This window comes from Ursus arctos, chromosome X (genome assembly GCF_023065955.2).
Source record: "Ursus arctos isolate Adak ecotype North America chromosome X, UrsArc2.0, whole genome shotgun sequence".
Taxonomy (NCBI): domain Eukaryota; kingdom Metazoa; phylum Chordata; class Mammalia; order Carnivora; family Ursidae; genus Ursus; species Ursus arctos.
In genome coordinates, this window is record NC_079873.1 from 39,734,568 (window position 1) to 39,753,742 (window position 19,175).

General features: G+C 43.8%; 1 protein-coding gene across 2 annotated transcripts in view; it reads left to right on the forward strand.

Annotated features, from left to right (window-relative positions):
* ZNF157 (zinc finger protein 157) overlaps nucleotides 1-17,286 on the forward strand; it is a 35,468-nt gene extending 18,182 nt beyond the window's left edge. Inside the window, exons 2-4 of one of the 2 annotated variants that reach the window (XM_026513493.4) lie at nucleotides 14,021-14,147; nucleotides 14,439-14,534; nucleotides 15,481-17,286. In XM_026513493.4, coding sequence (XP_026369278.2) covers nucleotides 14,021-14,147; nucleotides 14,439-14,534; nucleotides 15,481-16,703 — 1,446 coding nt within the window. In that variant the 3' untranslated portion in view covers nucleotides 16,704-17,286. Of the gene's footprint in view, nucleotides 1-14,020; nucleotides 14,148-14,353; nucleotides 14,535-15,480 lie in introns of those variants that run through there. The other variant, XM_048213495.2, reaches the window with a different exon arrangement.
* Nucleotides 17,287-19,175: the final 1,889 nt, after the last annotated feature.

Here is a 19,175-nt window from a genome sequence, read left to right on the forward strand (position 1 = left end):
CCAACCACCAGATGAAGAGACGTATAAGGCGAGGTAGCGGGAAAGGACGCAGAGCTTCCGTACGCTCTCCGGACACACCAGTCTCCCCACCTCTACGTGTTCACCAACCTGGAAGCTGTCAGCATTTTCTCATTTTGTCCCATATCAGTGTCTTTCAGTTCAAGCTGGCAGTGTTTCTGTGCCCATAATGTTCTCAGAAGCCTTGCGACTCTCTTGTGTATGTTCCCTTTAGACAAGAGGGACCCCAAAGATCTGTACTGGACAATCCCATCTCTATTCCTGGATTTTGCTGAGATGGTTCAGGGGACCGATGAGCCACATATCTGATCTTTTCAGGAAAAGATTAGCCATACCTTTGGCTTCCCACAACACTAGTTCCCAACAATGAATTTTCTAATTTTAGCATTCGTTACAGTATGTGTAGGCTGGGAATATATCAAATCATCAAGTGTTGGTTCTTTTCTGCTTCATGGTTCCTTACTCAATATATTCCTTTTGTCTTACCTTTTACTACAAGCAGCAAGATAAAAGCAGGCTATACCTTCAATACTTTGCTTGAAAATCTCTCAGCTAAATATCCAAGTTCATTCCTTACAAGTTTTAGTTCCCATGGAACTATAGAACACAATTCTACCTAGTTTTTTTAGATTCAGTTTTAATTTAAGTTTTAAAGATTTTATTTATTTATTTGAGAGAGAGAGAGAGAGAGAACAAGCAGGGAGAGAGATAGAGAGAGAGGGAAAAGCAGGCTCCCTGCTCAGGAGGGAGCCTGATGAGGGGCTCAATCCCAGGACCCTGGGATCATGACGTGCTCCAAAGACAGATGCTTAACCGACTGAACCACCCAGGTGCCCCTTAATTCTACCAAGTTTTCTGCCAGTATATAACAAGGACAGTCTTTCAGTTTCCAGTAATATCTTCCTCCTTTTCATCTGAAACCTCACCAGAAGCGCCTTTATGTTTTTTTTTTAAAGATTTCATTTATTTATTCGACAGAGAGAGAGAGACAGCCAGCGAGAGAGGGAACACAAGCAGGGAGAGTGGGAGAGGAAGAAGCAGGCTCCCAGTGGATCAGGGAGCCCGATGTGGGGCTCGATCCCAGGACCCTGGGATCACGCCCTGAGCCCAAGGCAGACGCTTAACAACTGAGCCACCCAGGCACCCCCAGAAGCACCTTTAATATTCATATGTCTGTTAACATTGTGTTCATGATATATGTATTCTCTAAAATGATAGAAACTTCTTCTGCCATCTTTTTCACTTCCTTCCGAGCCTTCTCCAGCAGTGCCTTTTTTTTTTTTAAGGTTTTATTTATTTATTTATTTGACAGAGAGAGAGACAGCCAGGGAGAGAGGGAACACAAGCAGGGGGAGTGGGAGAGGCAGAAGCAGGCTCCCAGTGGAGGAGCCCAATGTGGGGCTCGATCCCAGGACCCCGGGATCACGCCCTGCGCCGAAGGCAGACGCTTAACGACTGAGCCGCCCAGGCGCCCCTCCAGCAGTGCCTTTAACGTCCATATTTCTTCCAACAGTCTCTTCAGGGCAGTCTGGGATTTTTCTGTCAAAATTCTTCTAGCTGCTACACATTAGCCCAAGCTAAAGCCACTCGCACATTTTTAGGTATTTCTTACCGCAGTACCCGACTTCCCAGTACGAAACGTTTGTGTTAGTTTCCTTGTTCTGCCATAACTAATGACCATAAACTTGGTGGCTTAAACAACAGAAATTTCTTCCCTCACAGTTCTGGAGGCCAGAAGTCTGAAGTCAAGGTGCTGGCGGAGCCACGCTCTCTCTGAAGGCTGTGAGGGAGGGCGCTTTCTTGCTTCTTCCACCTTCTTATGGGCCGAGGCATTCCTTGGTTTGTGGTTGTATCATTATCATCTCCGCTTCGTTCTTTACAGGACCCTCCCCTTCGTGTCTGCCTTCTCCTCCTCCGTGTCTAATAAGGATTAAAGGCCCAACTGGGTCCTCTGTATCAGCCAGAGTTCTCCTGGAGAAATAGAGCCAATAGGGGATATATATGTGTACGTACTTTAAGAGATTTATTGCAAGGAATTGGATTAAGTGATTGTGTGAGTTAGCTAGGCCAGTCCAAAATCCATAGGGTAGGCCAGCAGGAAACTGGTAGGAGCTGACATTGCCATCCCCAGGGAGAATTTCTTCCTCAGGGAAACTTCAGTTTTGCTCTTTCAACTGATTGGATAAAACCCACTCCAGATTATCAAGGGTTAGTATTTGATTGAGTAACTGAGGATGATAGCTAGCCCACTTGACACATAAAACCGACCATCACAGTCCACCCCTTGTCACCTTGGCACCCACACGCATCACCTTAAATCATACTCAATCCCCAACTAGAATAACAGGGTCGACCTTCTGCCCAACGTAATACAGCTATCATGTGCACAACCGAAAACAGGCTAGTTATTTCGTCAGAAGAGGATGCAAAGTCATTGAGGGATGTTTACTCTTCTCCTTGGTATACTGTAACTTACAATACTGTGCTGTAAAGCTAACCATTGCTAATAGATTTTATGTTGGATGATAAGAGGATAAGAGAGGGCACAAAGCAAAAATCATTGTCTTATACACATGTTCATAACAAAACAAGGAAGAAATACTCGTAAAAATTATAGTCCTCATTTCTGTAACTGGTCATGTGGTCATAACTGGTATTTATAAATACATTCTGCTGCCCATTCCATAGTCCCTTTGCCCTCAGCAACACCTCGGTTGGTCATGGTTCCTTACTTAGTGCAGTGACCCAAACCTTCATTCCTGCAGGGCCCAGCTATTAATCGTCTTGCCTGAACTGGGTTGTATAGTTTTCCATTAACTTTAATCACAGAGCACGATAGGGGCCTTTTTTTTTTTTTTAAAGTCGGCTCTAAGCCCAGCCTGGAGCCCAACACGGGTCTCGAACTCGCAACCCTGAGATCAAGACCTGAGCTGAGATCGAGTCAGACACGTACCCGACTGCGCCACCACCCAGGTGCCCAAGGGGGCCTTCTGCATTTCAGGCATATACTTCCTCACCCCCATTGTGTAGCAGCACCCCAATTTCTCTCTGGTAGTCCGAATCAACCACCCTAGCTGACACTGTACCTTCCTTTCTTGCCCGTTGTTGACGCAGAGGCTGGAGGAGCCCAAAGCCGCCGGGTGGCGGTCTTAGGTTCCAGTGAAATAGAATCACCGTGGTGTCTCCTGGTGGAAGCATTCATCCCCTTGTAACTAAGATCTCTGCACCAGCAGAGCGTAAGGTCACACGGATGAGAAGGGACATTTTTGCTAGTTGACCATTACGGGTAATAGTGGGTGGTACCATTCCCGTTTCCCCCCCTTGAGCTCTCGATCCATGGCTCCTGTCTATGGGAGAAACAGTACCGTATATTAGATGCTGATTCAGAGGCCGTCCAGCCTCCTGGAGGACGTTGCCTCAGCTCTGCAAGGTATGAGCCCCTAGTTGGCACTGCGGCTGAGTCTTCAAAAACGCCAGTCCACCATCCTGTCAAGCCAGCTGCTTTGGGATGGTGGGGAACCTGGTAAGACAAGTGAGTTCCACGAGCACAGACCCAGTGCTGCGCCTTGCTTGCTGTGAAGTAATTCCTCCATCAGAAACAGTGTGGCGCTGGGTGCCGTAACAGCAGATAGGCATCCTGTGAGCCTGCAGGTGGTCGTTTTGGCAGCACATGGTGTGCAGGACAGGCGAATCCATACCCAGAGTAAGTGTTCCAGTACCGAGAATGTGCTCCCCTCTCCATGATGGAAGCGGTCCAGTGTAATCAATCAGGTGGCTGGCTGATCACCCCAGTGTTGGTCTCTCTGCGGGCGCCCTCGGGCACTGCGCTGTCGTAGGAGCCAGATCCGCCTTGGTGAGTGGAAGTCCATGTTGCTGGGTCCGTGCGTAACCGCTGTCCCTGTCACCACGGTCATTTGGCTCATGAGCCTCCTGGCTCCTGTCTTCGTTAGTACAAGTTGCAGACGGTTCCAAAATCATATGTGAGTGTGGCTCATAACGGCCAAAGGCATCAGGAGAGCTACGGTTCCCTTTCATGAAGATGGCAGCGAAGGTGAATAAGGAAGCGCCTGCCCTTCCCGAAGCTGAAGCCAAAGCAAAGGCTTTGAAGGCCGAGAAAGTAGTGCTGAAAGGCATCCAGTCACACAAAAAAGATCTGCCCGACATCTGCCTTCTGATGGCCTAAATGTCCTCCAAAGAGCGCCCCCCAGGAGTAACAAGCTTGACCACTGTGCCGTCATCCAGTTCCCCCTGACTACCAAGTCAGCCGTGAAGGACACGTGGCTGAAGAAGACAACAGCACACTTGCGTTCATTGCGGAAGTCAAGGCCAACAAGCACCAGATCATACAGGGCTGTGAAGAAGCTCTGTGACGTTGGTGTGGCCAAGGTCAACATCCGGATCAGGCCCCACGGAGAGAGGAAGGCCTCTGTGTGACTGGCTCCCGACTACGACGCTTTGGATGTTGCCAGCAAAAACAGCATCATCTAAACTGAGTCCAGCCGGCTAATTCTAAATGTAAGTTTTTGCACCATGAAAAAAAAAAGAGAGAGCTACTGCTTTTTGCAGTTGAGACAGCTTCCTTTTTTTCAGGATCTTATTCAAATAGGACCTTCTTTGGGTAATTTTATAGTTCGGAGCTGGCAATATCCACAGATGTGGGGCATGCGTTTTGCAGAAGCCGAGGAACCCGGTCAGGTGCTGTACCGCGTGCTTAGTACCAGCGCTGGGCAGCAAGAGTTTTGTTCGTTCGTTTGTTTTAACGTGTTCACTTACTTTACAGTTACATGTTATCACCACGGGCTGTAAATTTAGGTTAGACGAGCGAATTTCAGAAGTGCAATAACACATTCTGGAGTATACCAAAGGTTGTATATAATGTCTGACCAAACCAGCTTGCTCGTAAGTCATTAATCATTTCCGTTATAGGTAATTTGTTAACATTTATGATTCTTATGGGAAAAATAAACATACTTCATACGTTTAAAAAGTGTTTTTCGTTTACCTTTGCATTAGTGCTTAAAATACACATTTCTATTTCAAGATGACATTTAAAAATTTTTCCAGTATAACAGCAGCGTAAATATAATTCCACAGTTACAAAAGAGCTAGACGGGGATCCATAATTAAGTTATTCTCCTGTTTGCAAATATGATCCTGAAATAAACACTACTACTTCTAAGCAGTTCTTTTTTTTTTAAATTTTTTAAATTATATTATGCTAGTCACCATACAGTACATCCCCGGTTTCCAATGTAAAGTTCGACGATTCATTAGTTGCGTATAACACCCAGTGCACCATGCAATACGTGCCCTCCTTACTACCCGTCACCGGTGACACTACAGGTAAAAGACTGGTATCCAAGATCTACAAAGAACTTCTCAAACTCAATACACGAGAAACAAATAAACAAATCAAAAAATGGGCGGAAGATATGAACAGACACTTTTCCAATGAAGACATACAGATGGCTAACAGACACATGAAAAAATGTTCCAAATCATTAGCCATCAGGGAAATTCAAATGAAAACCACACTGAGATACCATCTAAGCAGTTCTTTTATCAGCTTTTTAGGTTTGGTTTAAACACGTGCGCCTATTTTCAATTGTGGGGAGGCTTAGAATGTTATATTCCATGCAGTGTTCTGAAAGGATTCTTCAATAGCTAACCAGCCCTAGAAAGTGAAGTACTCAATCAGTCCACAAAGCAGGTAGAAAAAGAGTTAAATTAACTGGAATAAATAGGATTCCTACATAACATCATTCTGCAGTGACTGGAAGTACATCAGGACTGGCACGTTGTCCTCTTTACAACTAATTTCATCAGAAGAGTTTATGAAGGTAAACATTCTACACTATCAAGTGCATTTAAAAGTGACATCTTTGGGTGCTAATTGGACTCCCCTGAATGACCTGGTTAGTGAACTCGTCACTAGTAATTTGGTCACCAGGCAGATGAAGCCTGCAAGAAAGGAAGCCAGCATTCAAATCACTATGTTATTTTCTGACCCACTCTAATGATTTATCTGCAACATGAACATATAACGTCAAAACGAGATGTCTAGCTAAAGCAACTATCACCAACAAGATCAAGACGACGTCTCTTCTTCTAAGGTTTAGGCTTTGCCCAGAATTCCTTATACATGGAATAGCCCATAGCAGGGGTCATTGCTCCCACAGCAAAGCCCTGGGCTGCCAGGCACATGTGGGTCAGGTGAACAGACGACATTTTAGTATTTGCCCCGCTCTTCAATTTATATAATCCACGCTTGGTGATTGCCGCAAAACCCACCATCACAATGGGAACACATGGTCCCTGTGTAGCTTTTCAGGTAAGTTTATATGTAATCGACACCCAGCTTGGTGTTGAGTCTGGTTGGAGGCCAGGATAAATCGTGAGGGCATGCTGATACTAAATGAATGAACAAGGGAAAGGTAACGTTCTTCCTTAACGTCTCATGCCAGTTAATAATATGGAAAGAATGAGAGTTAGAAAAATAACCATTTTGAAACCAGTGAAGTAATACTTGAGCCAAGCAAGAATCACTGATGGATGTGAAACTTATTGGATGAAAGTTTAATGAGGAACAAAATATTTACATAGGCTCAAGTTATAGTCCCACAGATTACTCATTAATTACATAGGGAACATTGCTAACTTTATAATGGAGAAACCTGATAGACACCACCTTAACTAAATGACCAGGACCATACAAATTTTAATTTGAAAATTCCTCATAATCTCACCTTCTGGAGATAACCAATGTTAACAGTTGGGGAGAACCTTCGGGAACTCTGGAGTTTTTTGGCTATGACTATCCAGTTGTTCTGGAGCTGTTTGTTGAGAAGCCTATTCTTTCTCCACTGAATATCCTTGATATCTTAGTCAGACATCAATTGACCATTTATGGGTGGGCCTATTTCTAAACCTTATTCTGTCTCACGTATATCTTTACAAAACTACCATACTGTCTTCAGCACTGTAGCTTCGTAAGTCTTAAAATGAGGTAATGTAAGCCCTTTAACTTTCTTCTTCTTTTTCAAAATTGCTTTGGCTCTCTAGGTCCTTTTTTTTTTTTTTTAATACAAAATTTCAGAATCAGCTCGTCAGTTTCTAACTCTTAAATTTCTTTACTGATTGTAATTGGTGTTCGTAATATTTCTATTTTGAGGAACCCACTGAAATTATCTTCTTCGTGCCCTACCGTATGGTCAGTTTTTGTGACGGTTCCAGGTGTGCTCGAGAAAGAGTGTATTTCGTCTGATCTGGGTGTAATGTTCCATAGGTATAGGTCCAAAAGTTTCACCTTATTGATTATGCTGCTTGGGTCCTTTGTATCCTTGCTTGTTTGTTTGTCCACTTAATCTGTCTCGTTTTGTGAGTGGTATATTGCAAGTCTCCCATCAGAGAATGCTTCTGTTTCTCGCATTCCTATGGTTTTTGGTTTATATAGGCTTTTGCTGTGTAACTTTGTGCTTAGGCACTTTCACGTATCGTTGTTGTTAAATCTTCATTTTGGACGGGGCTTTGAACGTTACAAAGTGTCCTCCTTTGGCTCATGAAATTCTACTTTGGTATCAGGATTTCTGTCCCTGCTTTTATATTGTTTTCATTTGGTAAATCTTTGTCCGTCTCTTTAATTTTTAGCCTTTTTGAATGACTGTGTTTTCAACATGTCTCTTTTGCACGGCATTGTTGGGCTCGGCTTTATGAGGCAGTGTGAAAACTTGCGCTGGTGCATAGGCGAGGTTAGCCCGTTACAGTTCTTTGTGTTACTGTTTGATGATATACACAATTCAAATATGTTTGGTCTCAATTCTTTCATCTGCTCTTCCGATGTAAGTACCGTGTATATATGTTATATTCACTGTGTTTTTATTTTTTCTTTTTTTTTAAAGATTTTATTTATTTATTCGACAGAGATAGAGACAGCCAGCGAGAGAGGGAACACAAGCAGGGGGAGTGGGAGAGGAAGAAGCAGGCTCCCAGCGGAGGAGCCTGATGCGGGGCTCGATGCCACAACGCCGGGATCACGCCCTGAGCTGAAGGCAGACGCTTAACCGCTGTGCCACCCAGGCGCCCCTCACTGTGTTTTTCTCTTTATTGAGTGTGTCCTCTAAATTTTTTTTGGTAATTAAGAAGGTTGTATTTTTATGCTGGTAATTTCCTTTGTGTTAATACTTCTTTTTTTCTTTTAGAGAGAGAGAGCAAGTGCGAGTAAGGTGGGGGGGGTGCAGAGGGGCCAAGGGAGAGGGAGAAGGAGAGAGAGAATCTTTTTTAAAAAAATTTATTTATTTGAGAGAGAGAGTGTGTGCAAGTGGGGGGAGGAGCAGAGGAGGAGAGAGAGGGAAGGGGAAAGAATCTCAAGCAGACTCCGCATGCTGAGCTCAAGGCAGAGCTCAGTCTCATGACCCTGAGATCGTGACCTGATCCAAAACCAAGAGTCGAATGCGGACCCAGGCATCCCATGGGAGAGTGAGAATCTTAAGCGGGCTCCAGGCTCGCTGTGAGGCCTGTTGCAGGGCTGGATCTCACGATCCTGAGATCATGACCCGAGTCAAAATCAAGAGCCAGAGCTTAGCCAGCTGCACTACCCAGACACCCCTCTGTGTTAATACTTCTTATAGTACCTGTAGTCAACCCTTCTTGCTTTCTGTTTACTTATTTACTCATAAAAGTTGTATATATTTAAGGTATACAACATGAATTGATATACATATTAAAATGATTACTGCAGTTAAGCTAATTAACATATTATCTCCTACATAGTTACCATTTTTTAAAAAGTTGTATTTATTTAAGTGATCTCTACACCCCACATGGGGCTTGAACTCACGACCCTGAGGTCAAGAGTAGCACACTCCTCCAACTGAGCCAGCCAGGCGCCCCCATAGTTACCATTTTTTGTGTGTGGTGAGTACACCTGTAATTTACTTTCTTAGCATTTTCCATTGCTTAATATAGTAGTATTGAGTTTAGTCTTCATGCCTATACATTAGATCTCTAGACTTTTGTTTTAAAGATTTTATTTTTAAGTAATCTCCATACCCAAAGTGGGGCTTGAACTCACAACCCTGAGATCAAGAGTTGCATGCTCCACTGACTGAGCCCGCCAGGTGCCCCGTAGATCTCCAGACTTTATTCATCTACATAACTGACTTTGTGTTGTTTGACCAGCATCTCCTCATTTCCCTCATACCCCTGGTAACATTCTACTCTGCTTCTATGAGTTTGACCTTTTTTTTTAAGAACACTTCACGTATACTTGAGATCATACAGTATTTGTCTTTCTCTGTTTCATTTCCTTTTTTTTTTAAAGATTTTATTTATTTATTTGACAGAGAGAGAGACAGCCAGTGAGAGAGGGAACACAAGCAGGGGGAGTGGGAGAGGAAGAAGCAGGCTCATAGCGGAGGAGCCTGATGTGGGGCTCGATCCCATCACGCCGGGATCACGCCCTGAGCCGAAGGCAGACGCTTAACCGCTGTGCCATCCAGGTGCCCCTCCTTTTTTTTTTTAAGGATTTTGTTTATTTGTCAGAGAGAGAGAGAGCATAAGCAGGGGGAGTGGAAGGCAGAGGGAGAAGCAGGATCCCTGCTGAGGAAGGAGCCCGATGTGGGACTCGATCCCAGGACCCTGAGATCATGACCTGAGCCAAAGGCAGATGCTTAACTGACTGAGCCACCCAGGCGTCCCTCATTTCTTTTTTTAAAGATTTATTTATTTATATATTTGAGAGAGAGAAAGAGTGAACAAGGGCAAGCACAGAGGGAGAGGGAGAAACAGACTCTCTGCTGAGCAGAGAACCCAATGTGGGGCTCGATCCCAGGACCCTGAGATCATGACCTGAGCCAAAGGCAGACGCTTCATCAACTGAGCCCCCCAGGTGCCCCTTTGTGATTCATTTCACTTAGCATTATGTCCTCCAGTTTCATCCAAGTTGTTGCAAATGGTAGGATTTCCTTCTTTCTCGTGACTGAATAATTCGGTTGTATATATACCACAGCTTTAGCCATTCATCCATCTATGGATACTTAGGTTGTTTTCCATATCTTGGTTGTTGTGAGTAATGCCGCAATGAACATGGGAGTACAGATATCTCTTTGGGATAGTGATTTCATTTCCTTCAGATACATACCCAGAAGTGGGACTGCTGGATCATATAGTTCTATTTTTAATTTTTTTTCTTTGTTTTTTTAGAAGATTTTATATATTTATTTGAGAGAGGGAGAGGGAGAAGCAGGCTCCCTACTGAGCAGGGAGCCTGATGTAGAGCCTGATCCCAGGACCCTGGGATCATGACCTGAGCCGAAGACAGACGCTTAACCAGCTGAGTCACCCAGACGCCCGTATTTTTAATTTTTTTAACAACCTCCATACTGTTTTCCATAACAGCTGTATCAATTTACCTTTTTAAAATTTTTTTATTTATTTTATTTTATTTATTTATTTTTTAAAAAAGATTTTATTTATTTATTTGACAGAGAGAGAGACAGCCAGCGAGAGAGGGAACACAGGCAAGGGGAGTGGGAGAGGAAGAAGCAGGCTCATAGCGGAGGAGCCTGATGTGGGGCTCGATCCCACAACGCCGGGATCACGCCCTGAGCCGAAGGCAGACGCTTAACGACCGAGCCACCCAGGCGCCCCACCTTTTTTTTTTTTTTTAAGATTTTATTTTTGAGTAATCTCTACACCCAATGTGAGGCTCAAACTTACAACCCCGAGATCAAGAGTCACACGCTCCACTGACCGAGCCAGCCAGGCGCCCCTTTTTTTCTTTATTAATCTTTTATAACATCTAATTCGTCTCTCACCTTTACCTAGATAGCAGTCAATGATCTTATTCATGTTTTCTCTTTTTCTTTCTATTCTCCTTCCAGTTTTAGTTGTTTTTCTACTTTGTCAGAAGAACTTAATGTTTATGCATTAGCCTTCAACCCATGCCCCCAGCCTTGCGTTAGTGTTCGCTTTACAGTAAGTATGTGAAATGCTCATTCACTGGGTTTGGTTGGCCGAAGCTCACACATGTGGCTCTTGAACACTGGAAATACGCCTGCTGTGACGGACAAACTCCATTTTCTATGTTATTCCATTTTCGTTAATTAAAACTTGAATTTAAATAGCTACATGTGTCTAGTGGCTACCACATTGGACGGTGCAGCTCTATTGAATTCCTTAGGAAGGGCACAAGTGTCTTGGCACGCTCAGCTGTCCTCCTAATAGCCCTGATACTTGAAGAGTATCACGTATAAAGCATAGAATTTCCTTGGTTTCTACTTTCTCCCCCTAACTCTCTTGAAAAGACCGTATTACTATTGTTTTGTTTTTGAGACATTGACGCCAGTTTAATTCTCTTGTATTGGAAGTTATTGCATCTTTTTTGCGTGGAGGTCCGGATGAAAGTTTTCTTTGTCTTTAAATTCTCGTTGTTTTACTGAGATGTATCTCAGAGTTGGCTGTTCCAGGTCAATTTTCCTTGGCACCCAACGGGCCTTCGATTGCGTTGAGGTTTGTTTTATGATGCCGGCTATGTTCCGGCTCGGTGAATATTCCATGTGTACTTGAAGAAACTTAATGTCTATATATTTTTTTAAGATTTTTATTTATTTATTCGACAGAGATAGAGACAGCCAGCAAGAGAGGGAACACAAGCAGGGGGAGTGGGAGAGGAAGAAGCAGGCTCATAGCGGAGGAGCCTGATGTGGGGCTCGATCCCAGAACGCCGGGATCACGCCCTGAGCCGAAGGCAGACGCTTAACCGCTGTGCCACCCAGGCGCCCCTTAATGTCTATATTTTTGAGCGGAATGCTCTGCACAGTCAATTGGTTGGTTGGTGGGGTTCAGATTTTCTGTATCCCGGTGGATTTTCTGTCTCCTAGCTACTTTTATTAGGAAGAGAAGTGTTGGAAGTCAGCAGCCATAAGCGTGGATTTGCCCATTTCTCCTTTCAGTTCTTTCGGTTTGGTTTCATGTATTCTGAGGCTATTTTATTAGGGCAGTGTCCCCCACAATCCTGCTCCCCCACGATCCCCTCCATGGTCTTTTGGCTGGACAGTTAGGGCTTTAGTCTCTCCACTTCGGCACTCACTTTCTAGAACTGTGTCTGCCCTCGGGGCCAAGTGGTGGGAGGTTAGACAAGAGGCAGTGGGGATCCTTTCCACGCTCTTCAGACCACTATTCTCCTGGCCAGAGAAAAGGATTTCTACATGATGGGCTGTATGGTGACTAACATGACATAAAAAAATAAATAAACTTAACAACAAAACATAAAACAACAACAACAACAAAGGAAAGGATTTCTCTTGCTTAGAGTGTGAGGTGTCTGCCGCTACAAGGTTGCAGCTTGGGCTCTGGGGCTTTCTTTGCAGCAGGAGTGCATAAAAACAGAAACAAAACAAAACAGGAGTTCTCCCATTTTCTCTTTCCCACAGTACCCTCCTCCTTCAAGCTCATGTACTTTTGGTGTCCCTGCTGACTACCTACTTGGTACCCACTGGGTACCTACTTGGTACTTCTCTCAAGCTCTTTGTTTTTTCTCAGCCATCCAGTTTATTCTGGTGGCTTCAGCTAGTACTGAAATGCCATTGCCTCCCAATCCTTGGCCTCTCCTAGCCTTCCCTTCTGGGCTTCAGAATCATATATCCACCTGCCGGCAGGCTGGCTATCAGTATGTGTCATAAACACTCCAGCTGAGGTCCAAGATCTATTTTAATTTCCCCTTCTGCCAACCCGGTATCTCTCTTGTTTTGCTAATCTCAATATATGGCTCCAGCCTCAACCCATCTGCTCACGCCATTTTCCAGGGACTTAATATTCTGTGCTTTCCCCCAACTTGACAGTACTTCTGTATAATTCATAAATGTAAATATACTGTGGGACGGTCAGAAAATATTCTGATGGTGTAAGGAGTCAAGTGTCTTAGAGACCGATGATCTGTAGCAAAAAAGAGTCGAAAATCCCTCCACTCTCTGGCCCGTGAATGTCTCTACAGACCTTTATTTCATCAGTAGCCTGAAGTGCTGTTTTTCTATCATAGTGTTCTGTCTGTGGTTCCGTAAGTCACCATGTGTTATTTTATGTTTTCCTGCCTTTTCTTATGCTATTGCCCCATATATATATATTTTTTATTTGACAGAGATAGAGACAGCCAGCGAGAGAGGGAACACAAGCAGGGGGAGTGGGAGAGGAAGAAGCAGGCTCCCAGCGGAGGAACCCAATGTGGGGCTCGATCCCATAACGCCGGGATCACGCCCTGAGCCGAAGGCAGACACTTAACCGCTGTGCCACCCAGGCGCCCCATGCCCCATATTTTTTGAGAGAAATTATATTCTTGTTTAAGGATTCAAAGCTCTATCTCCCCAAGTGAAGTTGAATCTGATAACACAAAGTGGAATCCCGTTCCATCCCTTGTGAAAGCCTATTGCCCCTTGTACACATGTCTGGCACAGCTCCCGTAATAGCTCATTGCAAGAATGTGTTTATATACAAGTCTCTTTAATGGGGTATGAGCTCTTTGAGAACAGGCACTCCATCTTATTCCTTTTTTTTTTTTTTTTTTGAGATTTTATTTATCTGAGAGAGAGAGAGAGAGTGCACATTTGCATGGGAAGGGGCAGAGGGAGAGGGAGAAGCAGGCTCCCCACTAGGATGGGGCTTGATCCCAGGACCCTGGGATCATGACCCAAACTGAAAGCAGACGCCCAACAGACTGAGCCACCCAAGGGCCTCTTATTCCTTTTTGTTTAACCAAAAACGGAGACACGTCCAGGTACATAGTGTTAACTCGGTAGTCAGTAGTCTTTTCTTCGTGAATTGATAAATTAACACCATAGCAGGGCTGTTTTGGGGTTTCCCCCCAACAGAGTATAATATCAAGCAAGACACAGGGTCAGGTGTCCAGTGTAGCTCCTAGTTAACTCTCAGTAGTGCTCTCTGGAGAGAATTAGTTCCCGCACATCCTCTCCGTGTGTCCCATTCTGATCATTGCAGATTGTTGTTACAGGGATCTGTGTCATTTGAGGACGTGGCTGTGGATTTTACCCGACAGGAATGGCACAGACTGGACCCTGCTCAGAGGACCATGCACAAGGACGTGATGTTGGAGAACTACAGCAACCTGGCGTCTGTGGGTGAGGATTGCTGTCCGTGTAACGCCCGGTAGCATGTGCTTCCGTTCTTGGTTGCTGTAATGTGTGCAGCCTTCGTAGACTTTCACGATACTTGAGTTCTAGGTTCAAGGGCCACAGGCGATCGATCACTTTGGGGCACCAGGAAGAGTGTGTGTATTGTCACTCCCCCCAGTGAAAGGTTTAAATGGGCCCCCTTCCTTGTGCAGCTCATGAAGATGCACCTTCATCCTCCATCAGAGGCCCTAAGCTCAGACAACTTGGCCCATGTCCTGTGCCATTTCCCATTAACAGGCCTCTGCGTGGCCAAACCAGAGATGATCTTCAAGTTGGAGAGAGGAGAAGAGCTGTGGATATTAGAGGAGGAATCCTCAGGCCGCGGTTACCCAGGTGAGTGTGCAATAACCAGACATAGGGAAACAGGGGCAATAAGAGCCCAGAAATTCAGGTCAGAATACTTTGGGCAGTGTTCTTCAGTAATCTCTTTTTTAGAGGCCCTTGCTCTTTGAAAATGCCTGGAGGACAGAAGGTCTACCATGCTTCAGAGGCCTGAGTCAGACACACCAGTATTATGCTCCCACTTAAGTGCTCTGTCCTATTTTATTTTGATTTCTGTAGTTACCTACCACGCTTATCTATCCCTGCCTGCCTCCTCTAAGACATTCTTAGCTGGTCTGTCTCTCTTTAGTATTCTAAATTGCCTTCCTTCCTTCCATTGCCTTGGATGCCTTCTGTTGTCAGGCATTCGCTCATTCATTCTGTGTTCCGCCAAATCTTAAATGAGTATCGACTCTAATCTGGTCATGTTCGAGGTGTAAGGGTCCAGCAGTGAATAAACTAATATCTCTGTTCTCCTGGAGCTTGCAGTCTGATGAGGGAACGAGACCAGAAACAAATAAATAACGTTTGGTGGTAAAAAGAGAATCAGTGCAAGATAAGAAAGATAGATAATGATGGTTGCATGCTTGTGGAGAACGTGCTCAGGGAAGACTTTTTGGTGAGGTTAACATGAGTGCACCAACATCAATGATGTGAGAGAGACAGAACCATGCAGATTTTGAATATTCTGGGTGGAGTGAATAGGACGTGTCAGGCCTGGTCTGACTAATACATCCTAAAAATAGCAAAGAGGCCTGTGTAGCTTGATGGTGGGTGGTGAGAGTGGTAAGAGGCACTATCAGAGATTTAGCTAGGGGCCAAATTATGTAGTCTTAGGCTATGTTCAGCACTTTTTTATAGGCTGTGTTTTATAGGCTTTGTTAAGCACTTTAATACTGTAACAAGGGAAGCCATTGTTGAGTTTTAAGTGAAAGAGTCATCTGATTTGTTTTTAAAGGATCTCTCTCACTGCTGTGTGGCAACAGTTCTGTTGGGGGTAATGCCCTCAGGCATGATAATGACCTTCGGCGTCAGAAGATTCAAACTTTGGATCAGACTGTTGAATATAATGGATATGGGAAAGTCTTCTACAAGAAAACAGGCTTTGTGGGACATAAAAGAACACACACAGGAGTGAAAAACTTTGGGTGTCATGAATGTGGGAAAACTTACTGCAGGAAATCAAACCTTATTGAACATCTGAGAATACACACAGGGGAGAGACCTTATAAATGCGGTGAATGTGCAAAGACCTTTAGTGCAAGATCATACCTCATCGCTCATCAGAAAACTCACACAGGGGAGAAACCCTTTGAATGTAATGAATGTAGGAAATCTTTTGGCAGGAAGTCACAACTCATTCTACATCAGAGAACACACACGGGAGAGAGACCCTACGAATGTACTGAATGTGGGAAAACCTTTTCTGAGAAGGCGACCCTCATGATTCATCAGAGAACTCACACGGGAGAGAAGCCCTATGAATGTAGTGAGTGTGGAAAAACATTTCGAGTTAAGATATCCCTTACCCAACACCAGAGAACTCACACAGGGGAGAAACCATATGAATGTGGTGACTGTGGGAAAAACTTCCGTGCAAAGAAATCCCTAAATCAACATCAAAGAATTCACACAGGTGAGAAACCCTATAAATGTGGTGAATGTGGGAAATTCTTCAGAATGAAAATGACTCTCAGTAATCATCAGAGAACTCACACAGGTGAAAAACCCTATCAGTGCAATGAATGTGGGAAGTCTTTCAGGGTGCACTCATCTCTTGGGGTACATCAGCGAATTCACACAGGAGAGAAACCTTACGAATGTAATAAATGCGGCAATGCTTTCTACGTGAAAGCACGCCTCATTGAACACCAGAGAATGCATTCAGGAGAGAAACCCTATGAATGTAGCGAATGTGGAAAAATCTTCAGTATGAAGAAATCCCTTTGTCAGCACCAGAGAACTCACACCGGAGAGAAACCCTATGAATGTAGTGAATGTGGAAATGCCTTCTATGTGAAAGTACGCCTCATTGAACATCAGCGAATTCACACAGGAGAGAGACCCTTCGAATGTCAAGAATGTGGGAAGGCCTTTTGCCGGAAAGCACACCTCACAGAACATCAGAGAACTCACATAGGCCGGCCCTTGTCTTGTACTACAGAGAAAGCTCCTTTGTGAAGACTCCCATCACCATTTGATCAAGCCCTTGGGTCTTCTGGTCACCATGCACACAGAGAACACCTATAACAATTTGGCTCCTACGCTGGTGTGAAAATACATTCTGATTCCCATTAGGGGGTAGCACATTGCTGTTTTCATTTCATTTGGCTTTCCCTAATTAATGGTGAGGTGGAATAGCTCCTCACCTGTTGATTGGCCATTTGGGTTTTTTCTTCTGTGCACTGACCGTTCTGTATCCTTTGCTCATTGTTTATAATGGGCTGCTCATCTTTTCTTCTTGGTTTAAATGATGTTGTTTTCATTTTTTAATATATGAGAATATAAAAATCTTTTTCAGTCATGTCTGTTATATATATCTTCTCACAGACTGTGCCTGGTTACTTAATTTTGTTAACTCTCCTGCTGAGATTATCCATTTCAAGGTGATAATATTCTCCTAGCCTTCCCTCTAAAGTTAAGGTTTTCCTTTCAACATTTAGAATTTTTCATCTATCCCGAGAGTTTTTGTGTGTATAGTGTGAATTGTACAATATATAATACTCTATTGCTTTTCAAACTTTACATAAATGGTATCACATGGTGTCGAAAGTTCTGCAGCTTGCTTTTTTCATGATATGTTACCTTTCCAAGGTCTATCCGTGTTGATAAATATAGGTCTGGCTCATTCACTTCTCTCTCCATTCCCCTAGTGCAAGACATTTGTATTGTTTCCGTGTTTAGTATCTAAAGCTAAGAGTGGAACTGATGGGTCATGTAGAGTGTAGGCATTGTTTAAGTTATTAAGCTCTTGTGCCCTAGCTCCAACACCCCCCTCCTACACTGTGCTTTGTGATGCATGGGCCGTGACTCTACAAAACGTGTTTCTGGCTTGCCATCTGCTTCCTGTTGGGCCTTGCCGATAAGAGATACTAAATACAAACTTCGAGGATGAGGAAGGAAGAAGGGACCTGCTTCTTTTCTTCCCTTCCTATTAGCTCCTTGTTCATCTGAGCGTCAGCCCAGTGTTGCTTCTTCCCTTGGGCCGCAGCAGTTCCTCCTAGTGGTTAGTAGTTTAATCCAGGTTGTAGATTTCTAGCACTCACAGAACAGCCTACAGTGCCTCACCCCCTCAGAGATGGTAGCAGCAGCTGGCTGGTGCCACCACCTTAGAGGTATGAGTCCCACCCATATGACACTACTCCTCCAACTTTTCAATGTTTAATAATTCCAGTTCCTTCCCTTGTTACCTTAGCTCAGCTGCTTCCTGCAGCTGCTACCTCCATGATAAAGTTAATGTTCTCTTTCTGTCTTTTCAGTTACATGGTTAATAACTTTGTGACTCGTTAAAAATTCTTTGTAGTAAGTTCTTTTCATTAAAATAACTGGTATTGTTTCTGTCCCCTAGCTGGGTTCTTCTGATTGATATGGAAGTCTTTCAACTTTGTTAAATAATTGGATTTTTCCCCTCTAGGTTGTACTAATTTGACTCTCATGAGCAGTTTGAGATGAAGTTTACATTTTCCCCTATGTTCACCAGGACTTCTCATCAGTCTTTCAAACTGTTGCCAGTCTGAAAGGTGTAAAATGGCTTTAAGCCATTCTATCCATGAATATGGTTTGTCATTTTATTTTTTAAGTCACCTTTTTGACCTTCAATAGTATTTTATGGTTTTCTCCAAGAAATTGTCTTTTAAAGCTAATTTTTAATAGGAACTTTGCTCATATACCTGTATGTACATATATATGTCAAAATATAATGATGTATTATGGGGTTTATATAAATACTTATATGTAATATATATATGGATATATATACACATACATACACATACACAGATACACACTCATATATCCCCCAAAACATTTTTGTTTTATATGTTCATTTCATTTTACCCACATGTTTACCACCTTGGTTGCTCTTCATTCCTTTCTGGATTCCATCCAAGATCGTTTTCTTCTTTGCGTGGAGGTCTGTTAGTGACAAACCTCTCAACTTTGAGAATGTTTTCTTTTTTTTTTTTTAAAGCTTATCTTTTTTTTTTATTTTTTAATTTTTTGGTAAAGATTTTATTTATTTATTTGATAGAGACAGCCAGCGAGAGAGGGAACACAAGCAGGGGGAGTGGGAGAGGAAGAAGCAGGCTCCCAGCGGAAGAGCCCAATGTGGGGCTCGATCCCAGAACGCCGGGATCACGCCCTGAGCCGAAGGCAGACGCTTAACCGCTGTGCCACCCAGGCGCCCCTAGTATTAGTTACATTTATCAAGATGTTATCTTTTTTTTTTTAAGATTTTATTTATTTATTTGACAGAGACAGCCAGCGAGAGAGGGAACACAAGCAGGGGGAGTGGGAGAGGAAGAAGCAGGCTCCCAGCAGAGGAGCCCGATGTGGGGCTCGATCCCAGAACACTGGGAGCACGCCCTGAGTGTGAAGGCAGACCCTTAACGACTGCGCCACCCAGGTGCCCCTATCAAGATGTTATCTTATTGA